The following is a 25,460-nucleotide window of genomic DNA, read 5'->3' as shown; positions in this document are numbered from 1 at the left end:
CAGCGTCATTTTAATCTCAGGATTCCTCTGACCCCATTAATGCAGTCTATGATCTATTTCGTCTTCAGCATCGTCAGTTATACATGTTTGATTACCGTTGAAAAATGTCAGATTTCAATACAAAATGGTTGGATTACAGTTGAAATCTGTTTGATTAAAGTTGAAAATGGTTTAATTACAGTTGAAAATGGTTTAATTACAGTTGAAATCTGTTTGATTACAGTTGAAAATGGTTTAATTACAGTTAAAATCTGTTTTATTACAGTTGAAATCTGTTTGATTACAGTTGAAATATGTTTGATAACAGTTGAAAATGGTTTGATTATAGTTGAAAATGGTTTGATTATAGTTGAAAACGGTTTGATTATAGTTGAAAATAGTTTTATTAAGCTAATAATCCAGTCCATTCTCTCCATAAATGGCTGTCAGTGAATGTTTTCTTCACAGTTTTAATATAATCATCAATTTGAATTACATTATTTTCCATTCGCCCCTGAGACAATAAACAGTCGTCTTCAAAACAACTTCTTCTCTTTTAATAACTAATTAGTATGATGTGTTTAATTAACTTCAAAGTAAACAGTGAACATTTTAAAGAGGGATCCGGGGTCAATCCCTGCAGTCGAGTGTTGATCATTCCTGAGAGGTAAAACTAAATGGTCCTTATAAAAGCACGGAGTGTCACGCAGGTCTCGCCCTGTTACGACTGCGCTCGTATATAGCCAGGCATTGTAAACCAGGGGGGAAGGAGGGATGAAAAAGGGGGAGGAGTGTCTCAGCAGGAGAAGAAACCAGAGTGATGAGTGGAGTCTGTGGAGCAATGTCAGGTGTGAGGAGTGCTGAGGTGACTACAGACGACCTTCCATGAGGCTGCCTCACTAAAGAAGGTCGAGGCAACTTTAGGAACAAATCCCCGGGAAGTATATCAGTGGAATCACAATATCGAGTGAGAATTTCAAATGCAAAACTTTGACCACCACGATTATGTCAGAGGGTGTATGTATGTTTGTGTGTGTTTACGAGTGTGTGTGTGTGCATGTTTGAGTGTTAAGTGTGTGTGTGTGTATACATTTTTGTGGGTATGTTAGGCTGTGACTTGTCTTAGAGCTACCTGGTCTTGGTCTTGCTTTTGGCCTTGGTCTGGGTTTTGGTCTTGGGTCTGGGTCTGGGTCTGGGTCTTGGTCTCAGTCTTGGTCTTGGTCTTTGTCTTGGTCTTGCTTTTCGTTTGGTTATGGTCTTGGTCTTTATTTAGGCGTTTGTCTAGGCCTTGGTCTGTTATGGCTTTCCAAGGTGTTGTCTGGTCTTGGTCTTGATCATTGACTTGATCTTTGTCTTGGTCTTAGGCTTTTTCTTTGGTCCTTGGTCTAGGCTGTGACTTGTCTTAGTGCTACCTGGTCTGGGTTTTGGTCTTGGTCTGGGTTTTGGCCTTGGTCTTGGCCTTGGGTCTGAGTCTTGGTCTCGGTCTTAGTTTAGGCTTATTCTCTGGAGCTTGGTCTAGGCTGTGGCTTGTCTTAGTGTTGTCTAGTCTTGGTCTTGGTCTTGGTCTCTGTCTTGATCATTGACTCGATCTTTGTCTTGGTCTTAGGCTTTTTCTTTGGGCCTCGGTGTAGGCTGTGACTTGTTTTGGTGCTTCCTGTCATGGTCTTGGTCTGGGTTTTGGCTTTGGTCTTGGTTCTGGGTCTGGGTCTGGGTCTGAGTCTTGGTCTTGGTCTTGCTTTGGTCTTGGTCTTTGTTTAGGCTTTTGTCTAGGCCTTGGTCTGTTGTGGCTTTTCAAGGTGTCGTCTAGTCTTGATCTTGATCATTGACTTGTTCTTTGTCTTGGTCTTGGTCTTGGTCTTGGTCTCGGTCTTGGTCTTGGTCTTGCTTTGGGTTTGGTTATGGTCTTGGTCTTTATTTAGGCTTTTGTCTAGGCCTTGGTCTGTTGTGGCCTTTCAAGGTGTTGTCTGGTCTTGGTCTCTGTCTTGATCATTGACTTGATCTTTGTCTTGGTCTTAGGCTTTTTCTTTGGGCCTTGGTGTAGGCTGTGACTTGTTTTGGTGCTACCTGTCATGGTCTTGGTCTTGGTTTTTGCCTTGGTCTTGGTTCTGGGTCTGGGTCCGGGTCTGGGTCTGAGTCTGAGTCTGAGTCTGAGTCTGAGTCTGAGTCTTGGTCTTGCTTTGGTCTTGGTCTTTGTCTAGGCCTTTGTCTGTTGTGGCTTTTCAAGGTGTTGTCCAGTCTTGGTCTTGATCATTGACTTGATCTTTGTCTTGGTCTTAGGCTTTTTCTTTGGGTCTTGGTCTAGGCTGTGACATGTCTTAGTGCTACCTGGTCTTTGTCTTGCTTTTGGTCTTGGTCTGGGTCTGGGTCTGGTTCTTGGCCCAAAAATCGATTCTTTTTTCTTCCTCTTATACTTTCTCCTTTTACCGCAAACTTAAATCAGCCAAAGGAAAAAACACATAGAACCATCTCTCTGTATATAAGCAGGTTCTTTGAAAGGCTGGACCTTCTTTCTCCACACTATACTGATAAGGGGAAGAAGGTGAATGAATGAACACAATTGATCGTGTCTCTAGATCAGCTGGAAAAAAATCTTTATTGTGTTTTAGAGTCAATTCAACAACAGGTGTTCTTCATGACCATTTCAAGTGCAAACAGATGAACACAATGACAATACAAGAGCTGAACAACATCTCTACGATTCTTCCAGGGACTCAAGTACAGTCACAGCTGTCAGCAAATCTGAACTGTAAGATCAAAAATCTGTGTTCATCTCCGTCTACAACTGAATTTGGGACAAAAGTCAATGCTCAGCCCTCGTACAGAAGTTTCATTGTTTTATTGGCAACTTTTAAAGAAAATCATTTTGACGAACCAACCCTTTTTATATGTTAGATGTTTGACATTTTTTTCAGTAAGTTGCATACCTCGTATTCAGAAGTAAAACAGTAAAAACTACACCTTGAAGCTTTTTCTTTTGCGAGTCAGAAGATTGTCAGAGCTTCAACTTTAATTACTCAATGAAGTGAACATCATAATCGGCTCTCCAATCCCAACAAGCGCTCGTGCACTTGAACTTGAAGGGCGGCACTCGACCCGCTTAGGTCTTAAGGCAGGTGCAGGTGATTACTTACTCATATATTTTGGGATATGGGACAGTTAAAGAGACCGACTGGGAATACTTGTGCCACATCTGAGGATGGAGGACAGAATCCATCATCATGTCATCAACTTAAGGTGACTTGAAGACACAGATGGTTACTGCTAAAGTCACCTCTCCATTTTTTTTTTTTAAACACATTCAACTCCTAAACTCAAAGGTTGTCAGTCTTATTTTTTCTCGTTTTATATTCCTTCTTTGGCTACTCACAAAGACATCTAGCCAAATACAAAGTCAAGTAAACGTTTGTCTGGTTGGAACCAGTAAAGTCTTTGAGTAAATACTGCATTTAAAGAACACCATAATCTAGTTGGCATAGATATTTTTGTACAAAAATTGCCTTCACATTATAGTGTTGTACACCATCAACATAAATAAAAATCAAGTGCAAATTCAGCGTCGGCAGATGTCACTTGCAGTCGCTCACATTTTTAAGATAACTCATGAAAAACGTCACAGATAAAAACAATACAGCATCATTTTTCTTTTCAAGCTCTTCAAACGTTCCACTATATTAATTGTATTGCTGCAGGATGAAAAGCTTTAATCATCATCTTTGAAGACTAATAATGGATATTTTCAAATGTGCCGCGATTTTTTCTCTTTCTTCAAGAAGACAGGAAAACCGCCTGAGTGACAGCAGAGTGAGAGCAAGTTAAGACGAATAGATGACGTTCTTTTTCTGTGCTTTCATGCAGGCGGACCGTCACAAGCTCTCAATGAAACATCTTCAAGATACGTCAGTCATCATGAGCCCATGCATCGAGAACAATACATTTGCAGTTTACTGGAATAACATTTCTCTAACCCTCATGCCTACAACTACTTTAGCTTTATCATGATACTTAATGCTTCTTTTTTTATTCTTATTATTTAAATCCAACCACATATAACAAGAACAACTCATGACGTGAGAATGGACACCTTTAAAAAGTACATTTAAGTAATAGTCTTGCTATACCCTCCTTTAATATTTAGTGATTACATATTATGATAACCAAATGAAGACAAAATGTAATGTTTTATTTTTTATTTGAAAACGTAGCCGCTTTTAAGACACTTTGTGATTTGTATAGCTAAGTGCAGGGGTGTCAAACTCAATCCCGAAAGGGGCCAAAACAGTTGTGGTCACTGGCCGAACGACACGTATTTACTAGCGATGTGTTTATGAGTCTTCATGAAACAGCTGATGAGGTATTATGATACAGACCACTGGATGTCACTCTCAGGTAGAAAATAATGCCAGATCTCAATGAATCAGTAGATCAAAGATTATAAAGCATAGAGTGCCATCGAGTGGTCTTTCCAAATGAAGACACTGAATCATGATACCTCATCAAATGTTTCATGAAGCTTCATCTACACATCACTAGTAAGTATTTACTTATCTGTGACAGTATTTATATTATAATTTATATTTGCCCACTTTAATGTAAGAGACACTTATTTATTTTCTCATATGCTACTTATTTATTTTAAATCATTCATACAATTTCATAATGTATTCAAAATGCCACAAAAAAAAGCCTGTTTTGTTGTTACAATACTGGCTTATAAATGTTTTCTGATCTGATTTATAGATCAACATGGACATCAATCTAATTTGAGCAAACCATCTGACGGGCCACATTAAATGACTTGGCGGGCCAAATTTACCTTGAGTTTGCTACATGTGGTTTAGTGTATAAAAATATTATCTTAAATATACAATCAGAATCCTGTCCAAAGGCAGCTCTGGCCTCGTGGCTCCAACATCTATACACTCTAACTTGACCAGGGATCTCATATATATGTGGTGTCTTTATTCTTCAGGAGAAATTAGACACCCAAAGGTGAAAGGAGCTGCCAGGTTGAAAGATAAGACCCATTGGCTTGGGTGACTCCCGAGGCAAGTCGAAAGGTGTGTCACTCTGGATGTCTCTCGGAGCAAAAACCCGAGCGCAGGTCAAATTTTATGGCGGCTCAGAAGCAATGCTAGGTCAGAACTGAGTTACGTGAGACACTGTTGACCTCGACTTGAGAGGAAGGTGGAAGGGATGAGGAGCTCCTCAAGAAGCACTGACACAGCATTGATTCAAGAGACCCAAACCATCACTGGAGCTGAGGTTGCTTAAATCTGCAGTAGGCAACGTTAGAACTAAAATCTTAAAGCATAGAAGTGTTGTTTGTCTGATTCTAAAATCAGTTAAAATCACTTATTTTAAGACAAATTGACTTAACTTGCTTGTAAAGAGTTATAAGAAATCTAATAGTGTGAGATTTTTTTTAAGATTTTACTTAAGTTAAGACATTGTTCTTGTTTTGTAACATTTTTCTTACACCGGTGGCAGATTTTTGTGTATGAGAAATACACAATTTAAGAAATTCAGGCATCATTTTTATCTTAAAACCTTTTCTGGACTTGTCATGTGAATGTAGCTCATCATTCAATCAAATAAGACAAATTGAAGTTAAAATAAGAGGCAGACGCTTATATTTCCATTTTTGCGTTGTAATTTTACACTATTTTAACACATCTTTCTTCCAATGTTTTCAACTTAGGTTAATAAGTGGGGGTGGCAATTAACTGGTAGAACCAACAGGCTACTGAATTGGGTGCATAAGCAACGTTAAGTGATTTTTTTCCAATCTTACGTACTGCAGCTTTAAGTAGCTCAAACAAAAACCTCCTCAGTGTCAATGCCCTTGGGGAGATCTGCCGAGAGCACCTTAAGACAAAACATCTTGTCCATGAGTGAGGGAAGGATGGAGCGTGAGATCTTCTGTCAGGATGAGCTGCGCCGCAAGACCAAACCCTCGATCTACGTAGATTCTCAGTGACCAAAACAGCTAGAATTTGTTACGTTGAAAGATGATTTTCTCGATATTCTGATTGAAGTTTCTAATCCTTCCATGTTGCTGGTATCATATACTTTGGAAATGTTTTCTTGAACATAAATTTCTCAAAATGGCAACAATTTTGAATCAAATTGAAGTATTTGTTACATAGATTATACTTTTATACTTAATTGTCGCAGATAATTAGTTAGAATTATAACGTGATTTAGGTTTACAGTATTAAAACAAACATATACACCCAAACTATGAATTATAACTTTTCTCAATTTAAATTGACATTTCCTGTTTACAAAGCCTGCTGGAAACACCTCAGTATATCCTTCAAAGACGCAAAATAGTTTCCTGTGGAGACGTTTAGTTCTCTTCTTCACCTTTGACCCAACCTTGGATTTATGGAAGATTATGGATTAGGAGAAAAAAATATATCATAAAAATATATCAACCTTTTTTTTTTAATTTTTGTGTTGATTTGTTGACGTAAATGTGAGGATGTAATGCAAGAAAAGACAATTGTATGGAAGTGACGCGCTTACTTAATGCTTACTTAATTACCTAATGCGATCCTAATGGAATCGGCTGGAGGGCATTTAATAAAGAACTATAAATATTAAAAACTCTTTTGCAGTGTGCTCATGTGTGACCAGGAAATGCATCATTGTAATTTAAAACACAGTGCTGAGGGATCTCTGTTATTCCTTTATATTTTCCTCTTAAAATAATTGTCCTATTAAGTGAAGCATGCATTCATAAAAGTTTCATCATCAAGGGCTTGTAACACTGTGTTACGTGAAAGCGCTGTGTTACATGAGGTCTGGTTTAGCAACTCCTCAATGACAGTAATATTTCTCCTTTTGATTATTTTAAACATGTGCATTAAGCTCTTCATTCACCAGAATCACTGCCTCATAATTTACCGTATTTTTCGGACTACAAGGGGCACTTCAAATTCTTTGTTCTCAAAAAACAACAGTGAGTCAGTTAGACATATGTAACAATTCTAGTTGTGTTCAATGAACTCAAACAAATTTAATATGGCCCAAAAACGGTACTAAATATTTTAGTACACCTTACTTAAGCTATGAAGTCACACCACGAAGCTTCGTAATATTACTCCGTGAGACTAACGACTAGAGCGTAGCGGAGAGAATTCAGCATAATACGTAATGGGTACTTTACCCAAGTATGATATTGTGTCTATAAGGAATTACAAATCAAAGCTATCAGCCACGCAGTGTACGCCTTATATTTCCGTGTGCCTTATTTTCCGAAAAATGCAGTATAAAACCGACCCAGCAAATTATTTTTCAATTATAATAAGACAAGTAAATATAAGTAAGAGTAATAACCAACTTGTAACTATGTTACTGTTACTTGTCATCCCTCACAACTACCAATAACCTAATTGTGACACTATAGTGTTCATAAGTTCAATATGTATTCAGAGCTTCTATGTAACACAGTGCTACAGGTGCTTTAGTTATAGCATAAATAGTATAAACTTCTTAAACATATTCAAGGTCCGATGTTTCGCTCCCTCCTCGCACCGTATTGCTTCGATCAGGACGGCTCAATTGTCGCGGAACTCCAGTTCTCCTCCTAACATCCGATGGAAGAACAGTATAGCTTCTTTACATTGGTGGATCATCGCTGCATTGGTAAAGCTTGGAAGTGCAAAAGAGACCATCTAACAAGACTGGATCTCGATCTGAGGCTGGACTGATTGTCTTTTCGGACACAGGATCTTAGAGAAAGCCCTTCGAAAGCTGCTGTGGCAGAGCGGGTACAAAAACGGGTTGATGGCGGAGTTCAACCACAGCAGCCAGAACGTGATCTCGTACCAGTAGTCGGCGACGCACGTTCCGCTGCACGCTGCCCGGATGATCATCAGAAGGGTGTACGGAGCCCAGCAAATTCCGAAAATGCAGACAATAATGGCCAAAGATTTCGCGATCTTCTTGTCCCGCGTGAGGCGAGATCCTTGCGCTCTGCGTCTGGCGGCGATGCCAGGGGTCAAGGGTGGAAACATGGTGGAGTCCTTCCTGCATGGGGAGAACTTCTCCCTCTGGATAAAAATCTGACTGGTGGTGGGTTCCCCGCTGGAGGAGGGGGAGATGATATCGTCGTCCTCGATCACCGCCGAGATAGCGGTGGGCTCGCTGGACGACACTTTTCGAGTCTTGACGAAAAACACGGCCAGGCCGGCTCCCTCTTTCCGCTTCTTCTTGCTCTTTTTCTCCGTGGGAATCTCTTCAGAACACACTCCCATCTTGGTCCTCCGGTGGATGTTCAAGTAGATGCAAAGGTTGAAGAAGGCCACGGACACGAAGGGAGTAAAAAACTCAAAAGTCGAGGCGCTGAGCAGGAAGTACCATGTGAAGTAGAACTCGGCGTAGCACTCGTTGGCGGGGACCACGCTCCGGCCCACCATCGTCTCCCAGAAGATAATGGCGGGGCCGTAGAGGAGGAAGGCCAGCGCCCACACCGCCAACATCTTTAGAACAGCATGCCGGGTCATGTTCCTCTGCGCCCGGTATTTAACCTGCATCAAAGCACAAGGTGTACTGTCAATGGAGTGCACACACGCTGAGCAACACAATTCAGGAGATTTCAAACACAGCTGCTTCCACACTATCCGGCGGATAACACAAACGTGCGTCTTCAGAACGAGTCCCTGTTTTGTATCGCCAGTGATTCAGTGAATAAAACACACTTACAGGGCTCTCATTTCACGGTGTGTCAGCCAAAAAGGAGGAGAGGAGCGTCGGGCTGGGATTCACATCCACCGCTGCCGAATGTGAAAGAGACAGCTGCTTTCTCCCAATCCACTCTTCCTTGTCATCACCGCTGATTGCTCGCCTGGTTCTCATCACACCTCTTCTCCGGCTAAACTCTATCATTCCAACTCCATTTTTCACTCTCCTCCATTATTTTTTTTTTTGCGCTTAGTAGTGAGTCGCTGGCCTGCAGTTATGAGAGCACGGCCGTGTGTTCAATAATTCGTGACATTCCCTTTTGTCGGTAAAAAACAGCTGAGCTGGTGATTTATTGCGGCCACGTCTTCAAGAGAAAGCACAGCTGTACTCACTCACTTGACATCATAACATCACATTAGGATCTTTCTTTTCCTCCTGTCCCATCAGGATCTTTCCCAGCATTTTGTGACCGTCGACATGGTTACTTCATGTCGGCTCGAATTGACTAAAGTCGTAGTTTGTGCTGTATTTGTGCGATTTCTGAAATGTTGGGGCTTGACCACAGGTTTAAGGTGATTCACCAAGATGATGCCTACAGATTAGCGAACAAGTGTTGGATGCACGTGATCAGGAGCTAGGAAGCGACAAAATAAAATGACAAAAGAGAAAAACAGGTAAATAATCTGAGATGTAATAGCTGGCGTGTAAAAGTGCAATAATACTAATCTTTTCAAAATGATCTTCAGAGATTTGTTGGAAAAACATTAAAACATGAAGAAAATGGTGACATTTTAGGAAGGATTAATGTAGTTTTTTTTCTTTTTCTTCAAAAATGTGCACAGTTGTACAATGCTTTCTTCATGATGCCTTTAAATCAATTTAATAAAACTCATCTTCCATGCCAAGCAACAACAAACATTAACTGTATTTCAAGACTCCGTGCCCTGAGATGAACTGGCAACCTTATCTGACTCCTTCACTCAACATTTCAGTTCAAGTTTTTGCTGCTTGTTAGAATCTAAAGGTCAAGCTCACTGAGCCTACTGTAGCTCAATCGAAATGAGAGTCCATGAGTTCCATCCCAAAAACCTAATAGCGCTTCTCCACTGCGCCAGTTCTTCGAGGCACGCAACAGCGCCTTAGCAATTTGTGGTTTCGACCAGCAGTGACATTTCACCCTGTTTGAGCAGTTTTTCATAAAAAACGCTTGGAGAAAACTTTATTTTTTGGCCGAATGCCATCTAGACTTGTAATTTCCTGGTCCAATGAGGGGTTATACGGACAGAAATATCTCAGCTAACCTAATAATATTATTATGTTGGGCCCACAACCTTCTTTATAAATTGTATAAGTCAACCATAGTAAATTATTATTTATTATTGTTTTTTTTAGATTAAGCTTTTTATGACGAGATCATAAATCAAACAAGATTTTAAAAAAAATGTTGTTTCTTGTCTGTTTTCGACTTTGTATTGGACTTGTTCAAGATGGCTGTTCATTTCAATGTTATACTTTTAACACGTTAACTTTTCCTTGACCGTTATTATAAATAAATACACAAGAAGAAAGTGTTCTTTATTCTTGATTTAAATGTTTCGCCAGATCTTTCCCAATAAATTCACCACTTAAAACTTCAATAGTTATTCATCTTATTGAGAATCATATGAATCGAATTATATAATATTGAACCAAATAATAACACAAGGGCCATTTTTAATGTTATGTTTTAGTATAATTATCTTTGTTAATATTCTGATTTACTGCATTTCTTTTCCAGGTTCATTTCTTCCGTCTTTTGTCCCAACCTCAGCCCAATGCATATGTTCCAGTCTTCAGATGTGGCTTAGTTCCGTCAACTTATGTTAAAGAATGTTATCTATTAATGCGGATTGACAAGCGTAGTTCCAGAGTTCCATTCAGCTAACAGTTTAATCTGATGATGCAAAACTGTGTCACGAGGACACGATGTTCAATGCTATAGTCAAAAGATCATTTGAGGAATAAGGATCATGTGAGTTCTTATCATCCACATTCCACCTAAAGTAAACTCAATGAAGACTTTGTTTTGAGGTGACTTTACAAACGGGTGGTCAGGATGCGGGGAGTAAGAACCCGAAAGGCTTGGTTTTAATCAATGGCTAATGTGAGTTGCTCTGGGAGAACCGTGTGGAAGCATCATTAACTCGCTGCTTAAATCTCTTGATACTACAATAAAATTTGCTGAATGTGATGAATTGATTGTGTTCGGAGTAAAAGCCGGTGGTAATAGTCGCCTGGAGCAGTTCACTCGCAGGAGACTCATGAGATCTAATCAAAGCCGGGAGCGTCTGAGATCTCCTGGAGTTTACTCACTCGCACACTCGCTCGCTCACTCAAAAAGAACGAAAGAAGAAAAAAAAAAAACACTGCTTCTTTCACTTTCGCGTCTTCGCCACACATCTCAAATTTACACGCCGGCTTTGATGTCGGCTTCAGACAGAAATGATTCATTCTCATCGGGACATTTCTGGATGAAGAGCTGGAACTCAGCGAGGAAGTCCTCCAGCTAGAGAAGTGCTGGAGAAATATATATGGAGTGGCTTTTCTGGGGCAAACACCTGTTTGTTCAGAGACTTTGGGAGGAAAGCAGAGTGCTCAGAGGACACTCAGTCCAGGGGGAACAATGAATCTCCACACACCAGGGACTCGGGTTCGGTCCCACCCGAGGGGGACTTCAAGTTTGATCAAGTTGCTGCCATGCTTCAGTATTAAAGTAGATTCATGTTCATTTTGATAGAATTAGCTGTAAAGATGTCAGTGTCTAAGATTAAAAAGAAGGGATGTCAACAATAAGAGAAAAACTGATATAAAGTGAAATATTACAGAGATACTTCATGTACATTTGAGCCTCAAATAATGAAAAGACACTATATATTTTAGTCTCCTACTTCCCGTCTGGTAAATATACGTTTTGTTTTCGGGCCTCTGCTCGATTGAGCTCGACACCCCTGATGTAAATAAATCTAAATTATAGTTGCAGTATGTTCCGGCTCATATAGAGAGAGCAGACAAACTATTTAGATATCATTTTATGACCCGTTTTAGTGCTCTGTTTACCGCCTTGATGTGGATGTATGTTTTTCTTTAATTGACTTTAATTTTATCAGCTAAATTGGAGCTTATCACCGTCCGTGGAAGTCAGGGGTGTGCATGTGTTTAAAGAGGGCAAGATTTAATGAGGTGCAAATGCGCAGGGGCATTTTTTCATCACGTGGAATTAAATGCAAATGAATGTTTGATTGCAAATCAAAAGCTTTTCACGACTTTTAAGTGTAAGTCCTCAGGTCACATGATGACATGTATCTTGTTTTATTGCGTGTCAAAATTTCACTTCAGCCATCTTATTAAGAAGTCAAAAACCTGAGAGCTGAAGAAGAGTCAAGGCCATTGAAAACACACCCACATGTAAGACACATACACCTGCAAAAATATTCAATGAGATCATTTTTATCGCAACATATTTTATAGTTAGTTCATCTTTGCCACCCAAAAGAAATACCTTTGTTTAAGAAGATGAATTTCCTTTTTAAAATTGACTGTAAATAATGTTTGGTTCATTAAATGTTTTTTAATTTATAAAATGATCTTAAAAAATGTAAGAGAAAATAAAGAGCCTCATTGTTGACGCTAACGTTTAAAAACATGAAAGTAAGTTTTTATGATACAGGGTTGTACCTACCAGAAACAGAAAATAAGCAATATCCAAATGTGTGTGGTCATAACTTGCTGGAGACCTTGGCTCCTGCAGAATCTAAATGATTTTCTTTTACTCAGAAACAAAAGTATACTTGTATTAGTCAGAACAAGCAAATATTACAAGGTACCAATAACATAAAATTAAAGAGACCTTGGCTCCTGCAAGAATTTGAGTGAAGTCCTTTGCGCCCTTGAATAAGTTACAGTGTGTTCGTGTTACGGGGTGATATGTAAAACTGCTGGAGTGTAAAAACAGTACTTTTTTTTACGCTAAACTAACCTACATAATGCAATCAGATGGAATTGGATGGGTTTACATATTAAATCCATTGAACTGAATAATACTTTTTTAGTGTACCTTTGTTTTATCTTTGTTAAGATTTTGTAATGATTTTCAGTGATGTCCTTTTACTTTAGAAAACTGTCCTTGTATTAGTCAGAGCATTCACGTGTAACAGGGTAGTAACTACTAAAGAATAACAAAAAAAAAAACAATTTCTGATTGTGTGAAAATATGCCTTGCTTAAGACCTTGGCTTCTGCAAGTATTAGGTGATGTCCTATGTGTCCTTGTAGGGGCGTGTTACAGGGTAAAACAGCTCATGAATCATATATTTGTGTAAAAGAAAACTCAGAAAATCTAACATTGACTTGATGGAAATTAATATATAAACTTTTTTTGAGAGCAAAAACTAAATTACAGTATTATTTATTTTATTTTCTAACACTCAACTAACCTAATAAAAAAATAAACATTAAATTCAACTGAACTCAATTTAGTGTACATTTATTAAAAAACATATTTTATATTTTAAATGGTTAAAAAGAAATACGTTTTTTCCTTGTAAATGTGGGGAAAAAGAAATAGAAAGGCACGATATATAATCTTTTAATAACTTCAATATCACATTGAAGTGACCGTTTTCATAAAACACATATTTAATTGTTACATTCTTCACCTCTCTGTACCAGTATTTGAAAGGTTTTAAGTATGAAGCCATTAGCGTCACTGATTGATTTTCATTTGACTCGAAGCATCTTTTAAGACTAACGTGAAAATATATCTGTGCAATTTGTTGAATCAAACACTCTGTGAATGGCATCAAAGAACAGTTCCATGGCCGACGGAGGGACCAGACAAAGAAGAGCAAAGACTTGGGAATCACGTGAACTGTTTACTCCTCTAATGAAGCCCACTGGAGATATTCACGCCAGACCCCCTTGAGAGTGTGGAGGGGATTTAAACGACTCCTCTCTGTGTAGCCTCGAGGCGTGACACCCCATTTTTTTTTCTTTTTCAGTCTCCAGGCTTTGACTCGAGGGTCAGCCATGTGTGTGACAATGATTCCACTCACCGCTCTGGTGACGGACAGGAAACGGTCGTAACTGATGAGGACGATGTTGAAGACCGAGGCCGTGCACAGCAGGTAGTCCATGACCAACCACACCTTGCACAGACCCTTGCCCAGGATCCACCTGCCGGTCAGGGTGTAGGGAATGTAGACCGGGATGCAGAAGGCACCTACACACGCACACACGCACACACACACACACACACTGCATTATAATTGAACCTCCACAGGGACTGAGAAGTGGAAGACATTTGGGAAAAAGAAGGGAATGGAAGTAAAGGTCAAACTCAATTAAGGTATATTTGATGAAAGACTGATTTAGAAAGAGAGAACATCCAGGTGTCATTAAAGGGAGTGTCTTGCGTAAAATTGACCTTTAAATCCTCCTTATCTCTCACTCCATAAAACAGGTCTGTGCCGGGGTCAGTAATACTAGTCAAAATTAGGATTTTTTGGGGGGTCTCCCACACACGTGAGAACAAAAGATTTTTTCTGGTCAGCGTCAGACACAAAGAGAGAGGTGGGAAAAACTCACCCACGAGGAAATCAGATATCGCCAGGTTGAGAAAGAAGTAGTTGCTCTGAGTTCTGAGGGTTTTATCCACCACGAAAGCCATGATGACCAGCGCGTTCCCCGCCACCACCACCACCACCAGGGCCACCATCAGCACCGACATGATCACCACCACGTAGCCCGGGAAGACAGTCCAAACCCCGGGCGCGGCGGGCGTCAGGTTGCTGCTGGAGTTGCCCTCCAGGATGTGCGCGCCCATGGCTAGACCAGCTCCCGGTCCTCCTTCATGGGCTCGGATCCACGTGCGTAAAGACGCGGCACAAGTTGAAGCGCGCTCCCCGGCGATCCGCGCCTCATGCCCGCGAACAGGTGTGAAGATGCCAAAGGTTGCAGGTTCGATCCCCAGTCAGTTGTGCGCAGGGACACAAGTCTGAGTGGAAGCTTCATTTATTGGCAGGAGGGTGGCGGAGACGTGCTCCACGGAGGGCAGTGTGTGTGACAGCGGTGCGCGGAGCGCACACCCGTTTTTTATTTTGGGAGTAGCGTCAACGCCAAGTGGAACAACAGCACCGCATCCGGTGGATTTTCAAATTAAACGCGCATCAGCGGGATTTTTTTGAATGATTAATATATGGTAATTGATTCAATATTTGTGAAAGGAAGCAAATATCGCCCTCACACATGTAAAGCCTTTTCTAAATAGTCTATTTATAACAGTTTAAAAGAGTAAAAGCGTTTTAACACTGGAAGTTTACTCCGTATTCACGTTCTTATCAGATACAAGTTTGTGTTCATTCATTCAGTTTAACATTGGTTTTCTTTGGACCAGGGTGGTTGATGAGCGCTTTTATTTTCTTAACTTCATTTTGATGTTAAAAAAAACTTCCTAAGGCATTTTCGAAAAGTTAATTTATTTTTTAAACACCAATATTGTTTGTACAATTGATTCTGATTCTTATTTTCCTTCATGCGTTTCCCCATGAAAGGTTTATCAAATCATATATGCCTTAAATTCATATTTAACCAATTCATGTTATCAGCCACTTTTTTGGAATGATTAATAGATACAAATATATTTATATTTGAAAACTTTGTAAAGATCGCGCTCACAGATGTATAGCTTTTTCTAAATAGTAAATTTATAAAAGCATCATCAAGAGTTAAAGCGGGTTAACAGCGAAAGTTTATTCAGTATTCAACTTCTTATGATCAGATTTAAGTTTGTGTGTTCATTCATTCAGTTTTACATTGATTTTCTTTGGAACAGGGTGGTTAATGATCTCTTTTATTCTATTGAATTGAATTGAATGTTGAAACCAACTTATTTCCGAAATGTTTATTTGAATTGTTATTGTCAAATAAACAATATTGTATGTACAGTTGCTTTTGATTCTTATTTTCCTTTATGTTTAGTTTTTTCTCCTAAGTAGTCTATTAAGTTATTATATGTTTGAATCATATTCAACCAATTCTTTCACAGCGGTGAGAGGAGGGATGTCAATCCCAAGGTAAACACGGACAAATGATTATTGTACTATTACAGTATCATTTTATGGTTATTCAACTAGACTGATAAACTGTGACTAATTAATGAATTAACTGTGATGAATTAATTATTTGTATATGTTCAAAGTTGTTAGTAAGCAATTAGTAAGTTAGTAAAATAAATTGATTTAGTAACATAGAGACTACAAGTGTGAACAACAAACAAACTTTATTGCTCCAATTTACAACAATGATCTTTGGAATAGTTTCATTTCTTAAATAATAATAATAATAGTAGTACTATGAGGGAACACGTAGTGGTTAACCAGCTCACAGCAAGAAGGTTAAAGGTTTGCTTCCAGCTTTGAGGCAACATTCTGTCTGTGTGGAGTTAATCCATGCTTACTCCAGGCACTCTGGTTTCCTCCCACAGGGGATAAAGGCAGTAAACAATTATAAGTATTTACAATACAATAAAAAATGTTTTTTTATGGATAAGATCTCAAATTAAATCATTACGCAGATTTAGGTCAGTGATTGATATTCATGAAAACCAATTCTTTTCACCACAGGGATACTCTCGAAAACCACTTTTAGACATTAAAGATGGATATTTGAAAAAGTGAAAATAATCTATATTTAAGTGCATACAATCAGTAATAAAAAAAAAATCTGCTATCATTTAAAGAGTTGATATGGACATAATAAAGAGTAAATCCACAAACTCCTTAAATTGAATATGTTTTAGTGGTAAAATATGTGATACCTTATGATATATTTAAACTCTGATTGTATCTAGGAAGTCTGGATCCTACGGTAAAATAGTGATTTTTACTGTCTGGTTAGTCTATTTAGCTGTCGGTATATATATTATATAAACCCAATGTTGACACAAATGTAACATCTTGAACCTAAATATATCCAGGATGTCGAGATTCTATGGCATTTGAACTCAGGCACTTCCGGCAAGGGGTCTGGTCCCCCGTGGTGTCTGACTGGCTCATGTTGCTTCCTCCCGTGGCGAAGTTGGTGTTTGCGAAAACATCTCCCTCAAGAAGACTTCTCTGGGTTTGTGTGAACATCTGAGAGAAGTCGAGCTATTTCCTGTTTTAACCAAACACATCGTATCCTCTTCTTTAGGGATATTGAATAGTTGAATTTAACATTTAAAATGTGTAAACTTTAAATTATTTTATTGAAATGTTTTTTTTAGGCAATTCATTATTATTTTTGGAATAATTGGATTCAATTACTGTCATATTGAAAGGTTGAATTCCTTTCTTTAATAATTGAATATAATTATTTTTATTTTTAAGTAAATGTACTTTTTTTACATACGGTTTCATATTTTAATTCCAATAATTAAAAAATACATTCTCTTAATTCAATATATTTAAATTGTAGACTTTTAAATTCTAAACAAAGATGTTGGTATGATAGTACTACCAGACAATATCAAAGGAGTACAGAGCTAATTGATCAAGCTTTCAGCCAATCATGCGACACACAGACGATCACATGATGACGTAAATACATGTTAATTCATTATGTCTGATCTAAAGAAACTGTATTTTTCCTGTGTTAATTTTATACCAACATTTATATTGAATTAAAAGTCTACAAATTAAAAAAATATTGAAGTTTTTTCGGGGCAAGAGGCAGGGGACACCCTGGACAGGACACCAGTCTGTCGCAGGGCACACAAAGACAGACAACCATTCACACACTCGTACCTATATACAATTTCTCCAATTTGCTTAATGTAACCATACTACACCTGGTATGATGAAAATATGTAACCAATTTTACACATCTTGCTCTTGTACAAGCTCAAAACATCCAAGTTGTCAAAGCAGCAGCAAATCTACTGTTCATTTTTCCACACACAAAGATCATTTACGTGATGAGAAGTTCGGCAAGAAGCCGAGAAGTCATTTGCTCTCTGAGTCTGCCCACCCGCCACTAACCCAGATTCTTGTGTTGAGAGAATCTTTAATGACATCACTTTTCGGACCAATCAGGGGTCCACAGTCAGTTGAAGTGACATAAATTAATATTAGTTCAACTCGCTTGGAACCACAAAAGGGGAGGTGCTAAAAAAAGGACATTTTTCGCGCAAGTGGAAAAACAAAATAACCGGGTAGAGAGGAGGTCAATCGTGCCAAAGCAAGCTAGTGGAAAAGGGCCATAAGTAACTCTTATAATAAAAAAGAGGTAATAAATGAATAAATATGTGGTTAAAACTATAAGTATAAATATAAGTGGTTTTGGTATTTTATTTTGAATGTAATCCAACACACGTCCAGTGAAATGTGAAGACAGTCTTAACACCTGCTTTTTCTAAACAACATATTTTTGTTTTATTATGGCATTAAAATGAGTGTATATGGAAAGTACCACCCACAGCTCTCAATAAAGATCTAAACTACTGTGTGTTTTTCAGTCAGGGGAGATTTTTTTATGTCTACTTGACGCAAGTGAAACTTATTTATCACACGGATTCTTATCAAGCAGAAATGCTCTCAGAGCATAGTCATCAATTCTGTAACACTGCTTTAACCAAGTTCTTATATAATCAAGTTGCAACATTTCCGGGAGAAAAGTGGCAGGGTCTTTTATGCCACCTTAAAAATCAATTCATCCGGGTTTGGTCAAATTACAGCTCGACGATTATTCCTGAAGAATAGATGAATCAGCAAGCTCAAAACATCCAAGTTGTCAAAGCAACAGCAAATCTACTGTTCATTTTTCCACACAAAAAGATCATTTACGTGATGAGAAGTTCGGCAAGAAGCCGAGAAGTCATTTGCTCTCGCTAATGTTTACTTTCAGCTCACAGACCCGCAGTGTGTGAACATAGCGTCGGCTGCAGTAACACGGTGTACTGTAGTGGCGATGCATCTCAAACATCCCAGCGAGGAACTCAAAGTCATTTTTCCCCCCTCCACGTCTTAATAGGCAGGTTGCGGCAGTGAATTCCAAACTGCCAATTGCACAGATGAGCCCTGGATATTTTTAGAAGGCAGTCCTCAGCTGCCTAAAGCCAACCCAGGAGTTGTTAATATGCAGCCCAGGCTTTCTCAGGGATTGAGTGGCACCAAATCGAGAGGTGAGGCGAAGCCCGGAGGAAGACCCTGGAGGTAAATTCTGGCAGACAACAGGCAATTGAGAGAAGTTGAATATTTAGCAGACATGTCGCGTGAAATCAAGTCGACGAGAAAAGATGAACACGCGACTCCTCAGAGCTTGTCAAACCTCATCCTTTGACATCCATATTCATTTAATAACATTGTCTGATCGCATTTGCTGCAAACACAGAATAAATTGTGGCTGAATTTGATTCACATGCAGATTCTGAGAAACTCATCACGTCGTGGCTTATGTCCCCGAAAGTCGTCACTTGAATTGATAGAACAGCTTTTTATGATTGAGTCACTTCTTTTTTTATTAAAAAGTCAAACTTTAATAGTGACGATGGCATGAGTGGACAGACGTCCTGCTCAGTCACGACCAGCTCTCGTCATCTCGTCTTCTTGGATTTTGGCTTCTTGGTCTTCCCCCCGGATCTGGCCGAGTCCTCCTGTGAAGGGAAGACAGAGGACTTAAGCTGAGAGTGATGATCCCACATTAGTATTCCACTTAATTCAGCCACAGTTTTCCACACTCTGCATCGGAGAGCCGCTTTACACCTCATGACTCAATTTTTGACAGACACTTTAGTCTGAACTCCCACCGCGATATTCGGCTTACTGTGGAAATGCAAATTACAGAGCGCTGATTGGCACGCGGCGCTCGTTTTAATGCATTCTTGTAATTGCATCAAACCAAACATTCCACTCTTAAGCACTCTTCAAGATCTCCTAATTATTACTCTTAGAGTGGAGAGGACTTCTCAGGCTCATCGGTTGGCGGCTTTGTTGAATGAATCACTGAAACGGGGGAAAAGTGTTGCGTACACACACAAGCCAGCGGGTTACACACCCACTTATTGATTCAGGTCAGTGAGGAAGGATGTTTAATGAAGTATTGAATAAAGTAATGAAGGCTGAACCGGGTTATCGTAACATTAGATTTTAAGCAAACAACACCAGTGACATTTTTACATTTGACGTCAAGGTAGAGGGGATTATAGTAGGACAAAGTTTGAACTCTCATTTTCTACTGACCATTACCTCAACTAACGGGTGGAATCATTTTTAGAGTAGTAAGTTCCTTTTTAGAGTTATAGACTGTCCAAATATGTAGTGTAATGTCCATAGTGCTCTTCTGTGATGTCGCTCTTGTATTGAAGACCTGACAGGAGATTGTTTTGATTTTTTTTTTACTAGACAGTAGACACTGGGAGCTTACGCAAGATTTAAGTATTGAGTATTTTCCTTCTGTGAGGTGTTAGCATTTCAGCTAACGCTATAAACAAGATTGTATTTTTTTCAAACATATTGTCTTGCTGGGGCTTCCAAACACAGAGGAGCAGTATGGACACAAGGGTGAGTAGAACATTTGTGAAATTAGAATTTAAGGTGAACTATTCCTTCACGATACAACGAATGATGGGATGATGAGGCTTCATGAAACAGTTGATGAGGTATCATGATACAGTGTCTTCATTTTCAAAGACCACTAGATGTCACTCTCTGCTTTATAATGTTTGGCTCTGATCTACTTATTCAATGAAACCTGACATATTTTATTAACAGACAGTGACATCTAGTGGTCTTTCAAAATTAAGACACTGTATCATGATACCTCATCAACTGTTTCATGAAGCCTCGTCAAACCGTCATCAGCTACTATGTCTAACGTGTGTAGATTGCGACATGTTTGGGATCTGGTCGTATCTTCAACGGGTTCATTTTCAACTCAAACGACAAGTTGTTGTGCACTGACCAATCAGAGCCCAGCTAAACTTTAACATATGGAGAGATGACAAGGTTCAATCCAAATGTGTTGAGCAAATCGTTCACGTGTAAAGTCAATGTAGTGGTGCAAAAGATGAGAGAAGAGAAGGGTGTCAAGATTAAAGGGGGTTAAGATGCTCTTGCCATTGACATTCTTTTAGAGTCCGGGGATAGTTTAGCATATTCAACGTGAAGGATGTCTATTCTTTGAGAGCTCCCCTTAAGACCTTCTCCCGGCAAACGGCTCACTTATGACCTGTGATTCAATGTTCAGCCTGACGTTAGCTGTGACCACTCAGGGACCAGAGAGTAGTCAAAGTCCTGTTTGATGCTAACAGATCCCTAGAGACCCAGAGGAGAGCTGTTCTTAGCTACAAATGTTACATTTAAAAACTAACATAGGGTTGGAGTTTGTATGTTCTCCCTGTCTGTACACCAGGTACTCCAGTTTCTTCCCACAGTCCAAAAACATACAGTACTTTAAATTGTCTATGTGCATGCATGTTTGTGTTTGTCTTTGGGTCTGCCCACCCGCCACTAACCCAGATTCTTGTGTTGAGAGAATCTTTAATGACATCACTTTTCGGACCAATCAGGGGTCCACAGTCAGTTGAAGTGACATAAATTAATATTAGTTCAACTCGCTTGGAACCACAAAAGGGGAGGTGCTAAAAAAAGGACATTTTTCGCGCAAGTGGAAAAACAAAATAACCGGGTAGAGAGGAGGCCAATTGTGCCAAAGAAAGCTAGTGGAAAAGGGCCATAAGTAACCCTTATAATAAAAAAGAGGTAATAAATGAATAAATATGTGGTTAAAACTATAAGTATAAATATAAGTGGTTTTGGTATTTCATTCTGAATGTAATCCAACACACGTCCAGTGAAATGTGAAGACAGTCTTAACACCTGCTTTTTCTAAACAACATATTTTTGTTTTATTATGGCATTAAAATGAGTGTATATGGAAAGTACCACCCACAGCTCTCAATAAAGATCTAAACTACTGTGTGTTTTTCAGTCAGGGGAGATTTTTTTATGTCTACTTGACGCAAGTGAAACTTATTTATCACACGGATTCTTATCAAGCAGAAATGCTCTCAGAGCATAGTCATCAATTCTGTAACACTGCTTTAACCAAGTTCTTATATAATCAAGTTGCAACATTCCCGGGAGAAAAGTGGCAGGGTCTTTTATGCCACCTTAAAAATCAATTCATCCGGGTTTGGTCAAATTACAGCTCGACGATTATTCCTGAAGAATACATGAATCAGCACGTTTCATTTCCTTCCCTTAATGGGCTTTAAATGTTATATCTTCCTCTCTGGCTGTGGAGAGAAGTCTGAAAGTCGAGACAAAAAGAAGTGAAAGGGTTCTTTCCAAAGTGCATGATTAGCACATGATTAACAGGAAAGCCCTCTTCCGAGTCTCAACCCTTTCATCCGGTGAAAATCTGCAGAGAGTGAGAGACCAGATGATGGTCCTGCACGATGCTGTCAAGACGGGAATTAATCAAGGGCCACTTTTTACAGTAAGTGAAGGTTTTTTGATTGGCAGCGCTTTAATCTGTTGACAGCTCAAAGGTCGACGGTGGAATCTGAGGGAGTAAGTTATCCGTGCCAAAAAAAATTCCACTTCAAAGCCAACCGGACACATCTTTAGGCCAGCGACAGGCGCGCAAGGAAGGAAGCGTTTGATCTTAGGTACATGTCGAACAAGACTCAAGTGAGCCAGTATTCTCAAATCTGACTCAAGAGGTGAGATCCAAGATTTGTGCAGTGCAACGTCACAATTGAGATGTTCCATGTTTTAGAAACAATAATATACATAATATCAATCACGCCACAGGGGCAACGATACTTTATATTATGAAATATTGTGATACTGTAGTAACAAGGATATATTTGTAGTATTGTACTTGACTCTGGTGTTGCAGAATTTACAGACCACATGACTCTTGACAAAGTCGTAACTGCTTTCATTTGTTTTCAAACCAAAATATGTCCAAACTCAAAATCAGCTTTAAAAGATGCTTGAATCAACTGCATCTTCTCGTCCTCAGTTATCAGTCAGATTTCATTGTAACTTAGCTGTGGAGGACACAATGACTGATGTCATCATACAATATAAGTCAGAACTAAATTGATATTTCCCTAACTTTCTGTAGTGGTAAGTATGATTAGACGATGTTGTCTTGTTGGCTCGTTCTTTCCTAATAACCTCAGGTTTGTTACTCTTTCCCAAACCAATTTCCTTCAACATAAGTCATTGGAAGTCTCTGTTTTCTGCTCCTTATCTTGTCTTAAACACTGGTATCTTTCAATATCACAAAAGTATATGAATCTACTTTGTGTTTATCATCTGCTGACCCACATAAAATGACTTGGCGGGCCAGATTCTGCCTGGACTTTGGTCCTAATCTAAATAGAATAAAAGTTTCATGAAATTATAGTTTATGGAATGCAGCTGTACATAACTAAAGAAAAGAAATCCTTGTCGTTGAGTGAAGAACTCAAAACACCATGAGCTGTTGATCAGCTCGGACAAGCTAAAAGACAATAATCATCCGTGGACCAGGTGTTTGCAGCATCAGAAAACTGTCAGCGAGGACAAATGTGATGGATGAAGTGTCAGGGGAAGATGACAGAGGAGAGCATCTCACCGTGGACGCAGTGTATCCCTCCTCCACCAGGATGTTCCTGGCACAGTTGTTGATGTGTTTGAAGCGGTCGGGACCCAGTAAAATCCCTCCATACCACCGAGACACCACCACCATCACATTACGCACGTCCAGGATCTGTAGAGACCAACAAAGCGTGAGCACGTTCTTCCACAAACAGAGTGTCGATGACAAGTCGGAGGAAAAGTGTGGTGGTGTTACTCAGTGACGACAATGGTCGGATGAGAAAGAGCTCACGTTATTCTCACTGAAGCTTGCAGCTCTTCTCTGCACCTCGGTCGATGTGCCGCATTGAATCCAAAGTTTTTTATTGTATAGTCAAGCAAATCAAACAAGTTATGTGCCAAAAAAAAAAAGAGATTGCAGCAGGAGAACGATCGATTCGGAATTAAAACTGTAGAGCAGTTTTACTCAGTGGGTTTGACTTTGTCAAATGTCTCATTACCTTTTTATCTGCAATGAGTGTTCCATTGCTTGATTTTAAAGACCTGGGCCGGGGCCTGTTATCAGCCATTGAGGCACGTGTCAATGGGCCACACAGAAAGAAGAAAAAAATGTATATATTGATGAAAATTACAGATATAGTTTGTGTTATCATATTTACTGAACCACACATATACACTTCATTCATTCAACCATTGCTTATTATGAGATGGAAACAGGATGTAGGGGAAGCCATCAGCTGTAATTCATTCTAGTCTGGGTTATTCCTGGCGCTCTTGTGTGTTGGATCGGATCAATAAACTTACAATAAAGTGTAAAGTAAAAAGATTAGAGTCTGGTTTACAAAATGCTGCTGATAAGTTTTCGTGAATTTGAATAAAAAGGTGCGTAGGTTGACTAAATTGACATAGTTTCATCTCCCTATCATAACTTACCATGTCCGAACCCTGACCCTTGAACGGAGGGGTTGGCTGAACTAGAAAACTGAATCTTTAAGAATGCACAATAACTTCAAAACAAGAAAAAAGGTTGTAAAGTCAGACACACAACGTTCCATATTTGATACAGTCTATAGTCAAGGCGATTGTTTCGGTCAGGTTCCCTCAAGAAATTATGCTGTTAACTACCACAAACTAACTATTTTCAAGCATTTAGTTGCATAGAAATAGCACAGAGCTCCTGCTGATTCAGCGTTACGGTCTGTTGTATTTTTAATGCACTTAAAAATCCATCGTACTATTTTATTTCTGCTATTTTTTTCACCTTAAAGTCGACCATTAAAGATGATGGTGACATTTAAATGATTTGTGGTGCATAAAGTGTTGGGGGCCTCCAAACTTAGCATTGTAAGATTAACCTTTCACATGAAACAAATGTTGAAAATTGTAATTCAGTTGACTAGTTTACTAGCAGAAACACAAATAAAACCAGAAAACTGGTTTGACCCTGCTCATCTGAAATTAGGTATTTCTTTACTGCCTGCTGTTCCAGGTCGAACTGTGCTTCTGTCCTAAATACAGAGTCCCTTGTCCTTTCGGTGCAGGTGGACTGCCAACTCTGGTCCCGAAAGAAACCACTCCTCCACTGGTGTCATGTTCTTTTTGGCGTGCTCTTCTAATGTTCAAGTTCGGACAATCCTCGGAGGAGCGCACTGGACCGTATGGATAACATTGCTCTTCTTATGTTCTGGGGTCTCGTCCTCGGGGTGGACAAGTTTCTGCCCTCAAAGTACAGCAGAGTTTGATGTGCAGAAGGATGAAGGGCTTTATTCATGTCATGTCGGAAATGGTGCTGCTGCGTTGATGTTTATTTAATTATCATATTTTCTCTCTTTTTAGCATAACCTTTTCTTTTTTTGCAGTACGAGGTCTCCCCAAGTCCATGAAGATGCTTTGATGTGGGAGTTTTTCAGTCAAACGCTCAACACACTTGAAGTATTGTTTGTTTAAATATCACTTTATATGGGTTTTAAAGTTAGGTGGTACGATTATTAGGTAAGCAATTATATTCCTAAGGGGCCAAATTATAAACTGGGGTCAAAGGTAAAAATCCTGGAAATTAAAGGAAAAGCAAGTACATGTCATAATATACCCTAGAAAATAATGATAAAATGCTAAAACTATGGATATTTCAGTTTGAACACATTATCATTATTCAGCAAATTACTTTTGCTATTAAAGTTTTACTTAC

General features: G+C 39.1%; 2 protein-coding genes across 2 annotated transcripts in view; both read right to left on the bottom strand.

Moving 5' to 3' along the window:
* Nucleotides 1–2,575: 2,575 nt before the first annotated feature.
* LOC148087021 (histamine H3 receptor) lies at nt 2,576–14,737 on the bottom strand. The gene is made up of 3 exons (XM_087785222.1): nt 14,289–14,737; nt 13,757–13,923; nt 2,576–8,513 (listed from the first exon to the last, which is right to left on the bottom strand). Exons 1-3 carry the CDS (start codon nt 14,524–14,526, stop codon nt 7,659–7,661), a joined length of 1,260 nt encoding a protein of 419 aa, XP_087641348.1. The 5' UTR covers nt 14,527–14,737; the 3' UTR covers nt 2,576–7,658.
* A 4,278-nt stretch (nt 14,738–19,015) lies between these two features.
* The window catches only part of impact (impact RWD domain protein), a 37,605-nt gene continuing 31,160 nt past the window's right edge, over nt 19,016–25,460 (bottom strand). Inside the window, exons 11-12 of the mRNA XM_087783079.1 lie at nt 23,310–23,444; nt 19,016–19,332 (exon numbers count right to left, since the gene is read on the bottom strand). Of these exons, the coding sequence (XP_087639205.1) occupies nt 19,273–19,332; nt 23,310–23,444 (195 nt within the window). The 3' untranslated portion in view covers nt 19,016–19,272. The remainder of the gene's footprint in view (nt 19,333–23,309; nt 23,445–25,460) is intronic.

Source organism: Callionymus lyra, chromosome 2 (genome assembly GCF_982586985.1).
Source record: "Callionymus lyra chromosome 2, fCalLyr1.hap1.1, whole genome shotgun sequence".
Classification (NCBI taxonomy): Eukaryota; Metazoa; Chordata; class Actinopteri; order Syngnathiformes; family Callionymidae; genus Callionymus; species Callionymus lyra.
This window is presented reverse-complemented; position numbering and strand designations above follow the sequence as displayed.

Bases quoted from the DNA above. Each gene is read 5' to 3' on its own strand.
- LOC148087021 (XM_087785222.1), bottom strand. From the start codon at position 14,526: ATGGGCGCGCACATCCTGGAGGGCAACTCCAGCAGCAACCTGACGCCC. The intron at 13,924-14,288 runs GTGAGTTTTTCC...GTGCGTGTGTAG, and splicing joins GATATCTGATTTCCTCGTGG to GTGCCTTCTGCATCCCGGTC. The intron at 8,514-13,756 runs GTGAGTGGAATC...GCTTTGATGCAG, and splicing joins TCCTGTCCGTCACCAGAGCG to GTTAAATACCGGGCGCAGAG.